Genomic DNA, 19,798 nt, shown 5'->3' on the forward strand with positions numbered 1-19,798 from the left:
TTTGGATCGACAACGTTTATTTTAAAAGATTCGCGGGAGTTTCGAGAGGCGGCGAGTCGCGTCGGACGACCCGTGATTTGCATAAAGTAGACGAGCCCTCAACTTTATGCAAATGAGGAGCGGGCGTCGTGACAGGCTGTGGACACGTACCATCAGTGCATGGAGTGCAAGTGGCGCGGAGAAAATTGTCCTATCATTCTGCCTTGAATTAATTAAAGGGACTGTTTGTAACTTTTTACACATATAAATCTACCGGGTCGGTGTCCCATGTGCGCTCGCGTGTGGCTACGCTGTTCAGACCGCTCCTCTGCTCCTCTGCTCCTCTGCCTGCTTGCCTTCACTCACACAACGCGCGCGTTCTCGCTCCACCTCTAGACGTTCATGCGTGCTCACTACACACTGCAGAAGAGTTAGTAGCTCTGAGAATATCTAGTGAATGTACAGTGGACGTTTGTGCAGAAATAAATGCTGCAGCTCCTCCAGACCAACAGAGGTTTTCCGTGTCTTGTGGAGCCGGTGTCTCCCCTCTGGGCGCAGTTGGAGACGATAACGTTACTCACTGCGGAGCTGTCTGAAGCAGGAAAAGCCAACACTAGGATCAGCAGTGATTCATGGAGAGACCTTCGTCTGGTCCGCTAACATTACTGCCAAGCAGCTGAAATATAGAGTGATATTGTGGTTTTAGCTGACGTGTGTCGCCTCACTGTTTTGAGCGATGCTCGTTCGTGTCTATTTAGAGCGAGCAACAGGACGCTGACTTTCGTTGACTTAACGGCCACAGGTGCTGTTAACAAGCATTTCTGAAAGTTACAAATAGTCCCTTTAAAAGAGCCGGCTCAAAAAGCCGACTCGTTCGTCGCCGACTCGTTCGTCACCGACCCATCAGTATCTGACAGTGCTAGCAGTCAGACCTCAGATCTATATGACCGTGATTTGGGGGGAATACAGTAAATGCAATCGAGCTATTAAGTTAATTATAAATCTGAATCACTACATTGGAAGAAGATGCAGGATGACGCACGCTACCTCAAACGGTGAGACATTAACTTCACATTATTTCAGTGTATTTTTGGTGGAAAGGTAACAACAGCTAACCTTACTACAATGCTTATTGGGCGTTAATATAGCTAATTAAAATATGGCAGCATTTAAACGTTTAACAAGCATCTAGGTTAGATGAGACTAAAGGAGTGTTTGTTATATAAATCCCCCATCATCTGTAGTTAGCCTTGATGCGTGCGGTTCTGATGCGTGTAGAGAAGCTCAAGCCAAACTCCAGCCAAATTTAAGGGGATTTAATGTTTTCATGCTCGCCGGGCAAAACCAGTACTAAGTATAAGATATTTTAAGAGTTTTTGTAAACCAGTACGACCCACCAATCAATTCGGCATACATGTAATCCACAGATAAAACACATATTTGATAATAATCTTGCATTTAACAACTGGCGTGCCTGCTTTCGATGCATGGAGAGAAGCTCACGCCAATTACTGGTCAAATTTAAGGGGATTTAATGTTTTCTAGCTCGCCGGGCAAAACCAGTAGTAACTCTACGATATTTTAAGAGTTTTTGTAAACCAATACGACCCAACAATCAATTCGGCATATATGAAATCCACGGATGATACACATACTTGGTAATAATCTTGCATTTAACAACAGGAGTGCTTGCTTCCGGTGCACAGAGAGAAGCGAACGCCAAACACCAGTCACATTTAAGGGGATTTAATGTTTTCATGCTCGCCGGGCAAAACCAGTACCAAGTATGAGATATTTTAAGAGTTTTTCTAAATCAGTACGACCCAACAATCAATTCGGCATACATGTAATCAACAGATGAAACACATACTTGATAAAAAATCTTGCATTTTACAACCGGCGTACATGGAGAGAAGCTCAAGCATAACACTAGTCAAATTTAAGGGGATTTAATGTTTTCTTGCTCACTGGGCAAAGCCAGTACCAAGTATAAGATATTTTAAGAGTTTTTGTAAACCAATACGACCCAACAATCAATTCGGCATACATGTAATCCACGGATAAAACATATATTTGATAATAATCTTGCTTTTAACAACCGGCCTGCTGGCTTCCACAATCATGTTTCTCCTAAACCGACCCTTCGTGGAATAAGAGGGAGCTTATCTGTGTAAATCAGTATAAGGAAATAACCTGTGCTGCCTGGTGAATTTCGACAGTGCCGAATCCCCCACAAGACCATAAAAAATGTATTTTATTTCCTAATCGACCTATATTTTCACCGGTAAACACATTCAACCGACAGATTGATAAACCGACGGATTGATGAACGGGGTTTGGTGCTACCCTGGATGAAGGGGAGTGGGATATCTGTGTTACAGCGAGCCAGCACCTCGCTGTCTGGGCGTGTCTTCAAATATAACCTTATTGTTATGGTGGATGGTTAAATGTTCAGTGTTTTAACCATAGATACATATACATAAACATATATACATATATACATATATACAGAGACATATATATATATATATACATAAACATATATACAGAGACATATATACATAGACATATATACATATATACATAGACATATATATATATATATATACATAAACATATATACAGAGACATATATACAGAGACATATATACATAGACATATATACATATATACATAGACATATATATATATATATACATAAACATATATACAGAGACATATATACATAGACATATATACATAGACATATATACATAGACATATATATATATATATACATAAACATATATACAGAGACATATATACATAAACATATATACATAGACATATATACATAGACATATATATACATAAACATATATACATAAACATATATACATAAACATATATACATAGACATATATACATAGACATATATATATATATATACATAAACATATATACATAAACATATATACATAGACATATATACATAGACATATATATATATATATACATAAACATATATACATAAACATATATACATAGACATATATACATAGACATATATATATATATATACATAAACATATATACAGAGACATATATACATAAACATATATACATAGACATATATACATAGACATATATATATATATATATACATAAACATATATACAGAGACATATATACATAAACATATATACATAGACATATATACATAGACATATATATATATATATACATAAACATATATACATAGACATATATACATAAACATATATACATAGACATATATACATAGACATATATATATATATATATACATAAACATATATACATAGACATATATACATAAACATATATACATAGATATATATACATAGACATATATACATAGACATATATATATATATATATATATATATATACATAAACATATATACATAGACATATATACATATATACAGAGACATATATATATATATACATAAACATATATACAGAGACATATATACATAGACATATATACATAGACATATATATATATATATATATATATACATAAACATATATACATAGACATATATACATAGACATATATACATATATACAGAGACATATATATATATATATATACATAAACATATATACAGAGACATATATACATAGACATATATACATAGACATATAGACATATATACATATATACAGAGACATATATATATATATACATAAACATATATACAGAGACATATATACATAGATATATATATATATATACATAAACATATATACAGAGACATATATATATATACATAAACATATATACAGAGACATATATACAGAGACATATATATATATATACATAAACATATATACAGAGACATATATATATACATAGACATATATACAGAGACATATATACATAGATATATATACATAGACATATATACATAGATATATATACAGAGACATATATACAGAGACATATATATATATATATATATATATACATAAACATATATACATAAACATATATACATAGATATATATACATAGACATGTATAAACTTGACCCCAATGCAAAGGTTATTTATTATGTATTTAAAAAGAGTTCTACAAAGTTATGGAACAAAGATGTTTGAGTTATTGTTTACTTAACGTTCTATTATCTGTTATCATCCAAAGCAAAGTGACTGCGGGCAGTCTGGATGTCCACCCCACAGAGAAGGCCCTGGTGGTCCACTATGAGGTGGAAGCGTCTATACTGGGAGAGGGTGGAGGACATATGCTGGGCGAACGAAAGGAGGGACAAAAAATGTGAGTGAACTCTCGATTTTCTACACAAAACTCTTCTTCTTTCCCATGACCTTTTAATATCTTCTTCTTTCTCCACTTGAATTGAAATGGAACGATTCTAGTTTGTTGTATTTTCAATAGTTTGGTATCCTAAACATTAGGATCTGGCGATACGATACGTATCATGATACAGGGGTAACGACTGAATATATTGCGATACTGTAAGCAAGATGATATATTGTGATTTATTAAGTGGGCAAATTAGCTTGCTTTATGCAAATGTATGTATATATTTATTATTGTAAATCAATTAATGACACAAAACAATGACAAATATTGTCCATAAACCCTCACAGGTACTGCATTTAGCATAACACAATATGCTCCAATCATAACATGTCAAACTGCAGCCCAACAGGCAACAACAGCTGTCAGTGTGTCAGTGTGCTGACTTGATTATGACTTGCCCCAAACTGCATGTGATTATCATAAAGTAGGCATGTCTGTAAAGGGGAGACTCGTGGGTACCCATAGAACCCATTTACATTCACATAGCTGGAGGTCAGAGGTCAAGGGACCCCTTTTAAAATTACCATGACAGTTTTTCTTCGCCAAAATTTAGCGTAAATTTGGAGTGTTATTTAACCTCCTTTGCGACAAGATAGCATGACATGGTTGGTATCAATGGATTTGTAGGTTTTCTAGTTTCATATGATACCAGTATCTTCAATAGCTTTAAACTGAGCCTGCTACAACCTCCGAAAGATCGAATAGCGGACGTTTTTTAGGTTTTGCATTGTCTTAAATTCTGTTGTAGGAATGTAAGTTACTTAGTATTAAATTTCACTTCACTGCGTTCCTATAAAGCTGCTGAGAGCTGAGCAAATGGATGAAATCCACCAGCCAACCACCTTTATCTGTCACCCTTCTCTTTGTTCTCCCTCCAGTATCCGAGTGAAGAGTCTCTCTCCTAGTACAGATGTGGGAGCCTTGGCCAAGAAAGTGGTGGAGGAGTGTAAACTCATCCCTCCTTCCCGGTTGCCCCAGGTGGAGCAGCTCCTCTACTACCTGCAGAACAGGAAGTCATCCCCCGTGGAGGGCAAAAGTCAGTCGGGTCACCGTTTTTACACCCTTGCTGTAGAGTCTCAACATGTAGATCCTGTTACATATCAATATTGTTTACATATATATATATATTGTTGAATACATGATGAGAAGATTCATGCGTAGATGTACAGTATCTAATAAAATGATAAACCAAACAAAGAATTATCAAACTGTCAAGTTTTGAAGGAAATACGGTAGTTTTTATTGTGGTTGTTTGTGTTTTTGTGTCCTCAGTGGAGAAGAAAGAGAAAAGAACCGTGAAACCCAGAGAGCTGACACCGTTTGAAGGAATGGAGGTACAACAACGTAAAGCACAAGCCCCTTTCACACCTTTAGGACTCATTCCTGGAGGAAAACTGAAACCTAAAAGCTTCAAATCTCATGTTTATTGTTCACTGGAGTAGTGTCATGCCCTGGCTGTCACTAGTCAGTCACAGTCTGTGTCTGTGTTTTCTGTTTGTCTGTGTAGTTAAATGAGGAAGCCAGTATAACCAGAGTGGATGAGTACATTGAAATGCTCTATGAAGGCATCCCAGAGAAGATCCGAGGCTCTGCTCTCATCCTGCAGCTCGCCCGCAACCCTGATAACCTGGAGGAGCTGCTACACAACGGTAACCCATACCTACATTTACATGCATACTTATTTTACTTAGCAGCTTAAGATGTGGTGCATTTGTCCTTCATTCAGCCAATCAAAGGGTGCATTTGTGAAGTCTTCTCTCTTGTATTTTTTGTCGGTAAAGATTGTTTTTCTGTAGGTGGTTTTTGCTCTAACCTCCTAACATGGATGTTTCTGTAGCAGGCAACCAAATGGTGCCAGAAACAGTGCCGCAGTCTGCTGTACCTGTATGAGTCCTATCACCTCACATTAATAACTGAATGCGTGTGTGTGTGTGTGTGTGTGTAGAGGCAGCCCTTGGTGCTCTGGCCAGAGTATTGAGGGAGGACTGGAAACAGAGCGTAGAGCTTGCTACCATCATCATTTACATCTTCTTCTGCTTCTCCAGGTAACACACAAACACACACACACACACACACACACACACACACACATACACACACACACACACACACACACACACACACACACACACACACATACACACACACACACACACACACACACACACACACACACACACAATGGCACACATTGCTTTAGTATGTCGTACTGTTCTTCCTCCCTTTTACATGGTACGTCTCCTCTTCTCTCCTCCAGTTTCTCCCAGTTTCACGGAGTGGTGAGTCATTATAAGATCGGAGCGCTATGTATGAGCGTGGTGGAGCACGAGCTGAAGAGACACGATGTGTGGCGAGAGGAGCTCCGCAAGAAAAACAAGGCTTATATCCTTTTATCTGCTGTCTACCCTCCTCCTGTATAGAGAGGTACGGCAAGCCGTTTTAACATTTAATAGCTAAGCTTGACTGTAAAGAATTAACATTTGAGATATATATGTGTGTATACAACGCGTGTTCCTTAACTCTCATTTGTGTACGCGAGTCATCACCAGAGAACGGCTCTCTGAGGAGAGATCAGGACAAAGCTGTGAGAAAATACCATGGCCTTCTGTCTAAACAGGAACAGCTGCTCAGAGGTGGACCGGAGTTTCAGTATCACATAACATGTTTGTTTTTTGTCATACTGTGGCAATAACACCAGTGTGTTCTTCTTTGCTGTGATGTGAATGCAGTGTTGATGTAAGATTGTTAAATCCAAATTAAAGCTGAGGGAGGCAGTTTTTTGGGACGATATTTGAGCAAAAATTCCAGGGAGTTTTCTGTAATGGGCAAAAAAAACTTTTGGAGAAACGTAACCCGACGTCACGCTGAGGTGGCCAATCAGGTAATTGGCGATCCAAAGCTGTACAATCCAGCGATGAGCAGTCAGTGAGCCATTAATGTGACTCTCCCACACTGCCGCACAACCCTGCGGCGAATCGCTGCAACGCCTGATCTGGTGTGAATGAGCCGAAGCCTTTGGCTATGGTTAGCAGAAGGCTAAACTGTTAGAATGTTGCTAATAATAATTACTATACTATTAGGCAACATTTTTCTCTAACTGCGAGCGTCAGTGCTTATGCTCAAAGTGAAAATGATCAAGTTAATGTCCTCATCTACATCCAGGACAACTGACCCGGTTTTCTCTCGCTGTCGGCGACCCTGACGGCTCATTTTATGTAAACTATTTAGCCATTCCTCGTCCATGTTGCGGCGCTCTCAATGCAAGTGACAGAAAAAAAAATTAAACGGGGCGTCCGACAAAAGTGCAGCTCAAAACGTTGTGTCGCTCGCGGCCAGCTAGAACTCTCCAATAGAACACGGTGTAATCAAGCTGATTTTGTCACTGACGCTCGCTCGCGTCACATCCAGTTAGGACACGGTGTTAGTTAGCCGCAGGTGTGACCTCATGGCTACGGTTAGCAGAAGGATAAACTATTTGCAACACTTTCTCTCCATCTCTGAAACGCTTCGCCGATATTGTCGGACTCTCTTTGATAAGTCCGTCTTCTTTTTTTGAGGTTGTTTTGCAGTGTAGGCAGCTGTTACCAATGCTGGAATAGCAACTTTTCCTGCAGGATACTCCGCCGTTGAATCAGGCTTTAACCATCTGAAGGGACGTGTACGTGTATCTGTATTTCTAGAACAGCCAATAGGAACATCCTCTCTCTGAAATGACCTGTGATTGGCCAAAGTCATTTTTTAAACCCTGAAAACAGAGCCATGAGGAGGTGCAGAAGTCTAGTTTTCTCTCAGAACACTTGAATTACAATATGCTGAAAGGTTATTATGGACATTTCGTCCGATGATGCCAAAACAAAAACTGCCTACCCCAGCTTTAAAGTGCATTCCTTGTCACATCCCAGCAACTTGTATTTTATAAGTAATGCATTAGGACTTTCTCACCCATATTTACTCTGTAGAGTAGCGCTGAATCATTACCACATTATCTCCATCTGTGTGAAAGCAGCATTAGTTCACAGTATTGTTTAACTCCTATTCATAGCTAGTAGCTTTATTAAACCTAAAACATACGTTTTTGAATGAAATCAGTATTTTTTTGGCTTAAATTTCTAATATTATCTCTAATTTTCTCTCTCCTTCTGTTTCTCATTTCTTCCTCTCTTAATGTCCCTCTCGCTGTCTCCCAGTGTCTCTTTACCTCCTGTTGAACCTGGCCGAGGACACGAGGACGGAGCTGAAGATGAGGAACAAAAACATCGTCGGTCTGCTCGTTAAAGTTCTTGAACGGGACGACGAGGAGCTGCTGGTCCTGGTGGTTTCATTCCTCAAGAAGCTGTCCATCTTCCTGGAGAACAAGAACGACATGGTGAGTGGAAGAGATTCATCCCGTCGGCAGAGATTAACGGAGCGGCGAGGGACGGAGGAGGAACCTAAAATATCATTTCACGTATTTATTTGCACTGAGACCAAGTGATGTTGAGTCATTGTACTCAGGATTTGAAGTCTGAATGTCTCAACAGGAATTGTGGTCGTGATGCAGAATGTTCTCTCGTCATACACTACTGTATGTGTTTGTGATGTTCAGGCCGAGGTGGATACTGTAGAGCGATTGGCTCGCCTGGTTCCCTGTGACCATGAAGACCTGTTAAACCTGAGTCTGCGTCTGCTGCTCAACCTCTCCTTTGACTCTGGACTCAGAGGCAAGATGGTGGAAGTTGGACTGTTACCGAAATTGACTGCCTTGTTGGGTAAGAGTACACACTAACATAATAGCATACATACTATATACTAGACAGTTCTGGGGACTCCTGGAGAGGAACTCTGCTGCATTGGCTCACGTGTTTGACCAATCACCGTAGACTTACATCACTCACGGTTCCTCTTGTTCTAGTCTGAAATAGGAGCTAATAAAAGTCCCTCAAAACGGCGTTCTAAGAACTACGATCGTTCCTAGTTCTTGTGGTGCGGACACAATAAAAAGTCGGTTCTTAGAACCTTGAAAATGTCCAAAAACGCCTTCTGTCTATGCATTTACATTTACATTTACATTTATTCACAGTACAGTAGCCATGTGATGAATAACGACCTTAACAAAGCCCATAATGTTTTTAGCAATGCTAGCGTCTCGATGGATGGAAATGTCGGTCAGTCGGTCAACAACTTTGGTCCAGACTGAAATATCTTACCTATTAAATGGATGGCTGTGAAATTTCGTACAGACATTCATGATCCCAAAGGATTAATCCTACTGACTCTGGTGATCCTCTGACCTTTCCTGTAGCACCATGAGGTTGACATGTGTGATTTTAGAGTAACAGCTGCCAGTAAATCTGGTACAGACATTCAAGTCCCGACATCGTCCATTGAATTTTCATTTAGTACCATCATCCAAACTAAATTTGCCAGCCACATATATCTAATACTCTGAGCTATAAGATGGTGAACACGATGTAAACATTATCCCTTACTTAACATCCGCATGCTAACGAGGTGTTGATTTACATGATATTGTAAGATGGTTATTTTTTCCATTAACCAGTTGTTATTAACCAGAGTATGAGAATATCTTGACTGATGTCGTGTGTATGTTTGTTGTCGTGCAGGTGATGAGAGCAACCGTCAGGTGGTCATGCGTATCCTGTATCACATCAGCATCGACGACCGTTTTAAGGGCATGTTTGTTTACACTGACTGCATACCTCAGGTACGATGAAACACACTGAAAACCACTTTAAACATCTTAAGGAATAAGAATTGTTAAAGGGACAGTTCAGCCCCAAAATAACAAAAAGTCCATATTCTTGTCTTCTCACCTGTAGTGCTATTTATTAGAGTTGTTTCGATTCCGCTCAAAGCACCAAAATCAAAACATTTGAAAAACTGTTAAATAAGTACATAAATAAAAATAAAGTAGATGATAAAAAAAATAAGTTAATAAATAATAAATAAAAAATAAAATAATGAAATAAAGAAAAATAAAATAAATAATAACATATTAAAAACTCAACAGCAATGTGTCTTCCCCGAAATCAAGCTGATCCTCAGACCTCGTTGTGAGCAGTTTCACGTAGAAACTATTTTCTTTCTACCCAACTACACCCGCCAGCTTGATGAGAGGTTTGTGCTCATGACTGCTAGCACCACTGAGCTAGCTAACGTTACACGCCATAAATGATTACATCTCTTGTATCACGAGCGTCTCGTCCAAGAGTCGGTGCACGCTTCCTTCTGCACGGTGAAACGGTTGGCGGGTGTAGTTCGGTAGAATAATGTACTTTTGGCGCTGTGAGCTCCACAAGCCGAGTGCCATCTAGTTCCATTATACTGGAGAGAAGGCAGACATCGCCACGGCAGGTATCTCCAACACTCAGCAACTCACAGCAAAACAATCTAGATTGATAAATAGCGCTACAGATAAGAGGAAAAATATGAATTTGATTTTGGAGTGAACTTTCCCTTTAACTTCAACATCTATACTGGCTTTGATAGCTCTAAAGTCTCAGGTGAAATTGTCTTTGTGTCTGTGTCTAGCTAATGCAAATGCTGTATGAGCACGGTGAGGAGGATACCGAAGCGGAGCTCATCTCCATCTGCATCAACCTGGCTGCAAACAAGAGGAACGCACAGCTCATGTGTGAAGGTATTCTTTATTATCCGAGCTGCATTTTACGACCAGATAATGTCTCACTATCTCTGTAAATTCCTCCAGGAGTAGACACTTTCCCCGACAAGTAGGTCTTCCATTGTCTGCCAGTGCTGGTGTCGTACTATTGAGTTGAGTCTTGAATCGGTTTCTGGCTCAGGAAGACGGACGCTCCTTCTGTTTTACTGTACGGAGTCTCTGTTTATGTTTCTGTGTCTGTAGGAAACGGGCTGAAGATGCTCATGAAGAGAGCTCTGAAGATGAAAGACGGCCTTCTGATGAAGATGATCAGGAACATCTCGCAACATGACGGACCGACCAAACCAGTGTTCATAGTGAGTTATAAACACACAGTCAAAATACTACTCAATAAAATGGTTATATTAGTATCAGCACAAGTATCAGTGTTACTGTTATCGGTAGTGCAAGCAGTAGAAGCGGTCTTTTATCTCTTACTGGAGGGATTTAGTGTCGTGAATGACGTCTTCTGTCTGTCCCCGTCAGGACTATGTCGGTGACCTGGCAGCAGAGATCCGAGCAGAGGAAGAGGAGGAGTGGGTTCTGGAGTGTCTGGGGACGCTGGCCAACCTCACCATCCCGGACCTGGACTGGGAGTTGGTGCTGAAGGAGTACAACCTGGTACCCTACCTCAAAGACAGGCTTAAACCAGGTACTGATTACATTCAGAGGCACAGATATAAACTTCAGAACATCCCTTAACCCTCTGGGGGTCTAAGCCATATATATATATATATATATATATAATATAATATAATAGCCCAGCAGCTGTAATAACTAATACAAGTAGGACTAATAACACAAAACCAACAGTAGTGGATGTAAAAGAGTGATAATACAACTATCAGAATTGATGTCATTGGGTCGTCCTCAGACGGGCTTTCAAGCGGTCCATGTTGCTGTTGCCTAGCAGCGGTGTTCTCATGACTTAACCACTTGAACGCCGAGCATATCGTGTACACGACTTCCCGTGTTGTAAACAGGAGTTTCATGTGAAGGCACCGTGTGTTTCAGGCTCAGCAGAGGACGACCTCATCCTGGAGGTGGTGATAATGATCGGAACCGTTTCCATGGATGATGCCTGTGCCGCCATGTTGGCTAAATCTGGCATTATTCCCGCCCTTATCGAGCTACTGAATGGTAACGCACACACACACACACACACACACACATACACACATACATACACATACACCTGTGGCTTTGTTCAAGATGTTGTGTTTTAGACTCAGGAGCACAGTGAGTGATACATGTTTACACACCATTTATTATTGTTTAAATGCAATAACCCAATGACCTCAAGGTCAAATAAAAAGCTATTTATTTATTTATTTATTTATTTATGATTTCACAGTTTTGTTTAATGAAGTTTTCAGGGCATACATGGATCAGCAGTTCTGTTTTTTAAGTGTCAGTGCACCTTACCAGAGGGGTAAATGTACATAGATAAATATCTCTATACATGGAGAGATAGAGAGATAGAAATAGTGATGATAAATATTAAGTAAAAAAGACTTAGTTAAAAAATACAATAATAATAACAAATAAATAATATAAAAATAAAGAGATCATAAAATAAATAAAATAGAGATATTCATTGTGATATTAAAAATCTAAGTAAAAATGAATCAATTAAAAAACAAGTAAAAAAAAAAAATTAAATAAGTAAATAAAGAAAAATAAAATAAACAATAAAATTAAATAAGTAAGTAAAGAAAAATATAATAAAATAAGTACATAAAGAAAAATAAAGTAGATAATACAATAAAATAAGTAAATAAAGAAAAATGAAATAAATAAATAATAAAATAAATAATAAAATACAAATAATAATACAATTTACAGTAAAACACAGTAAAGTATAAAAGAGAAGATTAGAAGAGGCTACTCATTTATAACTATATTTTAAAAAACAAATAAACCAAATAGTTCTCACAGGCAATATGAAATATGAAAGTTTTATAACCTGCTTTCCGAATGTTCTTCTGTTTGTTGAATGCAGCCCAACAGGAGGACGATGAGTTTGTGTGTCAGATAGTCTACGTCTTCTATCAGATGGTGTTTCACCAAGCTACACGAGACGTCATCATCAAAGACACCCGTATCCTTCCCACAGTGCACTCTGTCTACACTACAGTTAAAGACTGAATGAGAATCTTGTAGTCGGGATCACAGCCCCTGAAGTTGAGGTTTCACACGCTATCACACAATCTTCTTTCTTTAACCTCCTCTGTAGAGGCTCCGGCCTACCTGATAGATCTGATGCATGACAAGAATGCTGAGATCAGGAAAGTGTGTGACAACACCCTCGATATTATTGCTGTAAGTGAAACACACACATTGCTGATGCGCACACACACAGTGTAGCAACTTTAGAGGGATAGTTTGGATGTTTTGAAGTTAGTTTATTTAGGTTAGTGTATTGCCTACAGTAGAGTTTGGAGAAACAGACAGGAATACCAGCACGGGAGCAAAGCGATGTCCTGCTGTGGACGGGAGCAGCAGAAAAATAGATTTTATTCACCTAAACAAAACGTATAGTTTGTGTTATTGTGTATTTAAAAGCAGTCATTCCCAAAGACTGGGTCGGAACCAACAGGTGGGTTGCAGCAGATTTTTTTAAGGGTCACCAAATCCATAATCTTTATTTAACATTTATATCTGCAGTGCACCTTTGAGCCACATGAGGGAGCCTGAATGTTCATATTGTTCTGATAACTGTAGCCTTGTCACAACATTGAATCTAATATGAAAGACTAGCGTAACGAGAGGCAGTAAACTCCACCTGAATGTATTTATTTGGTCTCATTTATAAAGTATTTAACATTGGTATATGTTTTCAGTAACGCATGCATAAAACAAAGTAGTGATTTATCGAACACTTTTTGAAATGTCTGGTTTACCTGGTCAAGGCGATGTGGAAATGGCAATAAAAAAAAGTCATGTTCATTTATGCACAAATCTAGTTTCCCCATGATTTATAGAAGAGGCCTTTCGGGATCGCAAGGGTTTGTTATTTTGAAAAAGTGGGTCCCGGGTCCCCAGAAAAAAAAGGTTTGAGAAACACTGTTTTAAAGGGTTAGTTTGGATTCACCAAAGTCGCACAACAACACAAACAAACTAACCGATCAAGGCCGTGGTACACCAAATCACTGTTTTTGTCAATGGAGTCTGGTGGCTTTGAAGAGAGCATAGATATCGGATTCAGTTCCCCGTTAGAACGGGCTGTCTGACAGCAAGGTAAAAATATTCTAAATATAGCGTACACTTAAACTGATATGGATTTTTTTAGGTGTCTAAAATCCACAGCAGTACATCGCTTTGCTCCAGTGCTGGTACTCCTGTCTGTTTCTCCAAACTGGAGTCCTGCTGACTGTCATCTACTGTAGATAATACACTGACTATGGAGAAGTACCTCATACAACCCCGCTTCAGAACACCTGAACTTTCCCTTTGAAGTAACAAAAGTAACCCATCAGAGTCATTTCTTTTAATATGGAATAGGAACACACCTCCCTGTCTTTGCCTGTAGGTTGTTCTCTAATGTGTTGACCCTTTTCTTCGTCTTGCAGGAGTACGATGAGGAGTGGGGGAGGAAAATTCAGTCGGAGAAGTTCCGTTTCCATAACAACCAGTGGTTGGAGATGGTCGAGAGTCGCCAAGCCGATGAGTCTGAACCGTATCTCTATGACAACGACAACGACAGGACTGATCTGTTCTATAGCGCAGGTACACACACACACATAAACACAAATCTATGAAATACATTTTATTATTTTCTAAAATTCAGTGTTTTCCGTTTTTAAATTTTTCTGAATTCTTTGTTTTAGGATTTAAGCAAATTTTTTCATCAGGAAAAAAGTGTCTAATCATGTGGTGGATGAATAAAATGTCAACAATTCATCAGAAAATATTCAAAATCGAATTGAATTTGATGTAAAACAACATTGCACTAATTTTTGGTGCTTCAATACAGCCATAAAACATTCGGTCCTTTTACAGGTCCTCAAATCTCGTGGTAATTAGGTGATAATTAGCAAGTAACCTATTTGAAATTTCTTTAGAATTACTGCCAAATTACCCCAAATACAATATTTACCTCAAAATCTATAAAAAATTACTTTATTATAAACATTATTTAATAATTATATTTCGCTATTTCCCCAATAGCTGGTAATTTATCTAATACATTTCCAGGAAAAGAATACAAAGTTAATTGATATGCTTGTGAAGAAACTCTGTTTTATGTGTGCATTTGATCCTCGTGTGTCTTCAGATGGAATAACTCCAGCAGACGGTTCAGTCAGCCCCGATTTCTACAATGACCTGCAGTCGCAGAATGGAGACCTGCACCATACGGGGTGAGTTCAACGACTCCAGGAACATGAGCTGGTCTTTAACAGAATGAAGTCCAGCTTTAACCAGCTTAAACTGTACCAACCATTAAGTACAAACAGCATGATAACAGTAACAGTCTGCGTTAATCTGACTGGCTTTGTTTTTTTCCAGAGATGGTAACGATGTCTTCGACCAGACCAGCTCGTCACCTGGACGACCGGCTACTGCCTACGGCTTCAGACCTGATGAGCAACCCTTCTACCAGTACTCATAGATAGACACACACATACTCATCCACTTCCTGCATGACCACTGTTACATCTTTAGATTGAATTTTCACTGCTAGAATCCCTCATGACTGAAGGCATCACATCGGTATAGCTACTAGACATTGATCGTAAAGGCTGAAATACATAATCATGATGAGCCTGCAGATTTTCAAGTAGTATTTTTAATCATTTCATTCATTCACCATCATGTTAACCAGATAAGTAGAAGTCTTCCTTACCCACTGGCTTCTTATAGTGACTTCCTAGTGGGTCAGCAAATCACTGAAAGAATGTAAACAGACATTTCTAATATATGTTGATGAGTTTTTGTTTTCCTACACCGATCAGCCATAACATTAAGACCACTGACAGGGGATGTGAATAACATGGATTATCTGGTTACCATGGCACCTGGCAGTGGGGGGATGTATTAGACAGCAAGTGAACATTTTGAACTTTGTGTTGGAAGCAGAGAAAAATGGGCCAGCGTAAGGATGTGAGCGACTTTGACAACAAGGGCCAAATAGTGCTGGCTGGATGACTGGGTCAGAGCATCTCCAGAACTGCAGCTCTTGTTGGATGTTCCCGGTCTGCAGTGGTCAGGACGACAAGGTCAGACCCGAGGCTCATTGATGCACGTGGGGAGCGAAGGCTGGCCCGTGTTGTCCGATCCAATAGAAGAGCTACTGGAGCTCAAACTGCTGAAAAAGTTAATGCTGGTTCCGATAGAAAGGTGTCAGGGTGCCCCGTGCTGACCTGTGTCCACTGCCAAAAGTGCCTACAATGGGCACGTCGTGAGCATCAGAACTGGACCACGGAGCAATGGAAGAAGGTGACCTCAGCTGATGAATCACATTTTCTTTTACATCACGTGGACGGCGACGAGTTCCAGGTGTCGACTCGGCCTCCAAAATTCTCCAGATCTCAATCCGATCGAGCATCTGTGGGATGTGCTGGACAAACAAGTCCGATCCACAGAGGTCCCACCTCGCAATTTATACAGGACTTAAAGGATCTGCTACTGACGGCTTGGTGCCAGATACCACAGCATTCCTTCAGAGGTCTACTGGAGTCCATGACTCGACGGGTCAGGGCTGTTTTTAGCGGCAGAAGGGGGACTTACTCAATATTAGTTAGGTGGTCATAATGTTATGGCTGATCGGTGTAGATAATAATGAATATGACTCATCCATCACACACGAGTACAAGTTACAATCATTTCATTAACATGCACTACGATGTACATAGCTGTCTTTTGTCCGTGTCGCTGTAAAATGGGCACATTGTTATAACTTCGGGTGCTTTTACACTTAAGTCGAGAATTCAAAAAAGCAAACCTGGTGTGAAAGTGGCGGCGGGAGAAATGTTGGCTCTAAGTTGAAGCTTAAAATGCTGCTGTCTTGTGCCAGTATGTGGCTCTGGTCATTTTTGTGGGCACAACTCGGTGTGCTTTGTGTGTTACTGAGGTCAAACCAGAACAGTATTACATTTATTCAGCGGCGAGAAAAGTAGAAACCCCGTCACTGCAGAAGAAGTGGGCGCCTCTCTTTCCAACTGGATACACAGCTTGTCACTACGTAATAACTGTTCAAAATGTACCTTAATGGGAGATTTGTCAAGTATTTAATACTCTTATAAACATGGGAGTGGACAGATATGCTGCTTTATGCAAATGTATGTATATATTTATTATTGGTACCCATCGAACCCATTTTCATTCACATACCTTCATGCCAGTTTTTCCTCGCCAAAATTTAGCGTGAGTTTGGAGCGTTATTTAGCGACTTTCCCGACAAGCTAGTATTATATGGTTGGTACCGATGGACTCTTTTGGTTTTCTAGTTTCATATGATACCAGTATATTCGCTCTAATTCTAAAACTGAGCCCGCTACAACCAAATTGCGCTGATGCATTAAAGAAATTTGTGGCGTTGAAACGAATTTGCGTTAACGCATTATTATCGCATTAACGTTGACAGCCCGATAAACTGTGTTATTGTCCTGCCACCAAACACCAAGCGCCCCAGGAAGAGCGCCGGGCTTTGAAACCAAGTTTCGTAGCGACCAAACGGCGGCACTACAACTTCCGTGTCCGTCACGTGATGCCATTGGGCCCAAAAAGACCTTTTTTCCATAGACTTACATTGAGAAAGAGACGTCTGTAACGGTACGTGTCCACAGGCTCCGTGCTTTCCACGCCCCCCATTCATTGTCTATGATTCGAGAGACTAGGGGTCAAGACGCCCGCTCCTCATTTGCATAAAGTTCAAGGCTCGTCTACTTTATGTAAATCACGGGCGTCCGACGCGACTCGCCGCCTTTAAACTCCCGAGGATCGTTTAAAATAAACGTTGTCGATCCAAATTAAAGACAGATTCATCAACTGCATGGATTATTTCTCGACTGAAATGTTTTCAGAAACACATTTCGGTGAACTATTTACGTGAAATAAGAGAAGAAAGTTTCCAAACCAGCCTCCATACTGGTTCTGGTTTGAAAGCTGGGAGCGGCAGCGAACAGCGGGAAAGCGTTCGTCCAATCAGGAGCCGAGTGCCTTGTTTCTAGGGACAGCACACCAAGCGTCCAATGCTGGGAAGCGTCGCGTCCCCTCGCGATAAAAAACGCCCCTGTGGACACGTACCATGACTCAGCAGATCTTTTTCTTTTTTATGTAAATCAACTTCCCAGTCTGAACACTTGAATAGTCCTTATTTAAATCATTAGGTCCTCAAAGTTGTAAATTGCACTAAAAGCTGAATCCAGAGTTATTTCTCCAGGTGAACCTGAATCCATTAAAAGGGGGGCATCCACTCGCCAGGTGAGCTTTAACTACAGGAAGTCACTGCCAGCAACATGTAGCAGCTGGCAGTGAGGCCGGAGACGGTCCGACACAGTGCTGGGGTCTCTATGTTTCTGGTCACTGACTGTATATCTACTCAGTGTTATTCTTAGTTTGTATCGGAGGAAACCTTCCTTCCTTAATGAACATTAACCGGCTCTAAGTCTTAAATCGTAGGAGAGGAACATCTGGTTGAAAAGCATCTAGATTCTTGAATGTTTGTCATCTTGAGTCAACACGGTTATGGTAACAAGTAAGGTTCCCTTGAGCATGGCACTTCCTGCTAGACTACAGAGCATGTCTGAATGTAGAAATGTGAATCAGAGCGCTATACAGCAGATCCACTTTAAGTATATTGTGCCATTGACTACACTACATATGAAAAGGGGGGTCACACATACTGTATTGCGTTTGCAGGACACTGATAATTAGCAACATGCTGTGTTACTTATAGGCATATTTGCACATATAGTTACATTTTGACGCATGGTTCTGTTTTTTATCGTAAGTTATTGTTAATATATGTATATTATTGTGTTTTTTTTTTATAATAATTGATATTATTGCTACTTTAACAAGACACTGTAAACATAATCACGTACTGGACTATAGATACTCTCCATCTCTCTCACTATCTGTCATCCTCAGGTTCTTTAATAAAAAATAAATCCATAAACTCCTCCTGTGTGTTCACGTCCTGGACAGTTTTCTAGTACAAACGCTGCTGTGTGTTTCACACCAGAACACATTGTACAGTATGTACCTTCTCGGCCTGTTGGATGCTTTTAATTAGATTCCCTTTGGTTTGGTTTGGTTTGTTGACGATATTGTGGTATATTTATGAAATACAACATATCAGCTTTTGTCCCGTATTGCCGGTTTCCAGCCCAATCACAACTTTAAAACCCCCCCAATTCAATAAAAACCAGCCCAAATTTGCCAGAAACCCGTGTAAGATGGTAAAACCATGACATACGCAATAGAAAACACATCGTAAGCATTCAAAGCTTCATATCTGCATCAAATAACCAAAGATATAATGTTAGATAAATAGGTTATCGCAGCCCACAGAGTGCACCAACTACACAAATTCCCATGTCACGGTAAGGTCCACCGTTATCCCCAACGGCGATGAAATATTTTTATTCTCTCTATCTGTTTGATGACAGCTTTTTTTGGTGTTATTGTTTTCACAATATTTTCAAAACCCCCGCCAACCCTAGGCGTCATCCTGGACTCCACCCCTTCATCAAATCCGTCACAAAATCCTCCTTCTACCACCTCAAAAACATTTCTGTACTCCGGCCATCACTCTCCGACTCCGTGGCAGAGACCCTCATCCACGCCTTCATCACCTCCCAT

General features: G+C 39.7%; 1 protein-coding gene across 1 annotated transcript; it reads left to right on the plus strand.

The window, feature by feature from the left end:
* Positions 1-868: 868 nt before the first annotated feature.
* Positions 869-19,117, plus strand: LOC141776517 (kinesin-associated protein 3-like). The gene is made up of 20 exons (XM_074650153.1): positions 869-1,034; positions 4,150-4,281; positions 5,208-5,365; positions 5,602-5,663; positions 5,837-5,978; positions 6,275-6,374; positions 6,587-6,711; positions 6,864-6,962; positions 8,517-8,695; positions 8,915-9,077; positions 9,933-10,033; positions 10,861-10,969; positions 11,195-11,307; positions 11,477-11,642; positions 12,005-12,130; positions 12,993-13,091; positions 13,227-13,312; positions 14,563-14,719; positions 15,267-15,351; positions 15,500-19,117. Exons 1-20 carry the CDS (start codon positions 1,006-1,008, stop codon positions 15,600-15,602), a joined length of 2,334 nt encoding a protein of 777 aa, XP_074506254.1. The 5' UTR covers positions 869-1,005; the 3' UTR covers positions 15,603-19,117.
* Positions 19,118-19,798: the final 681 nt, after the last annotated feature.

The sequence above is a fragment of the Sebastes fasciatus genome, chromosome 11 (assembly GCF_043250625.1).
Source record: "Sebastes fasciatus isolate fSebFas1 chromosome 11, fSebFas1.pri, whole genome shotgun sequence".
NCBI classification, from domain to species: domain Eukaryota; kingdom Metazoa; phylum Chordata; class Actinopteri; order Perciformes; family Sebastidae; genus Sebastes; species Sebastes fasciatus.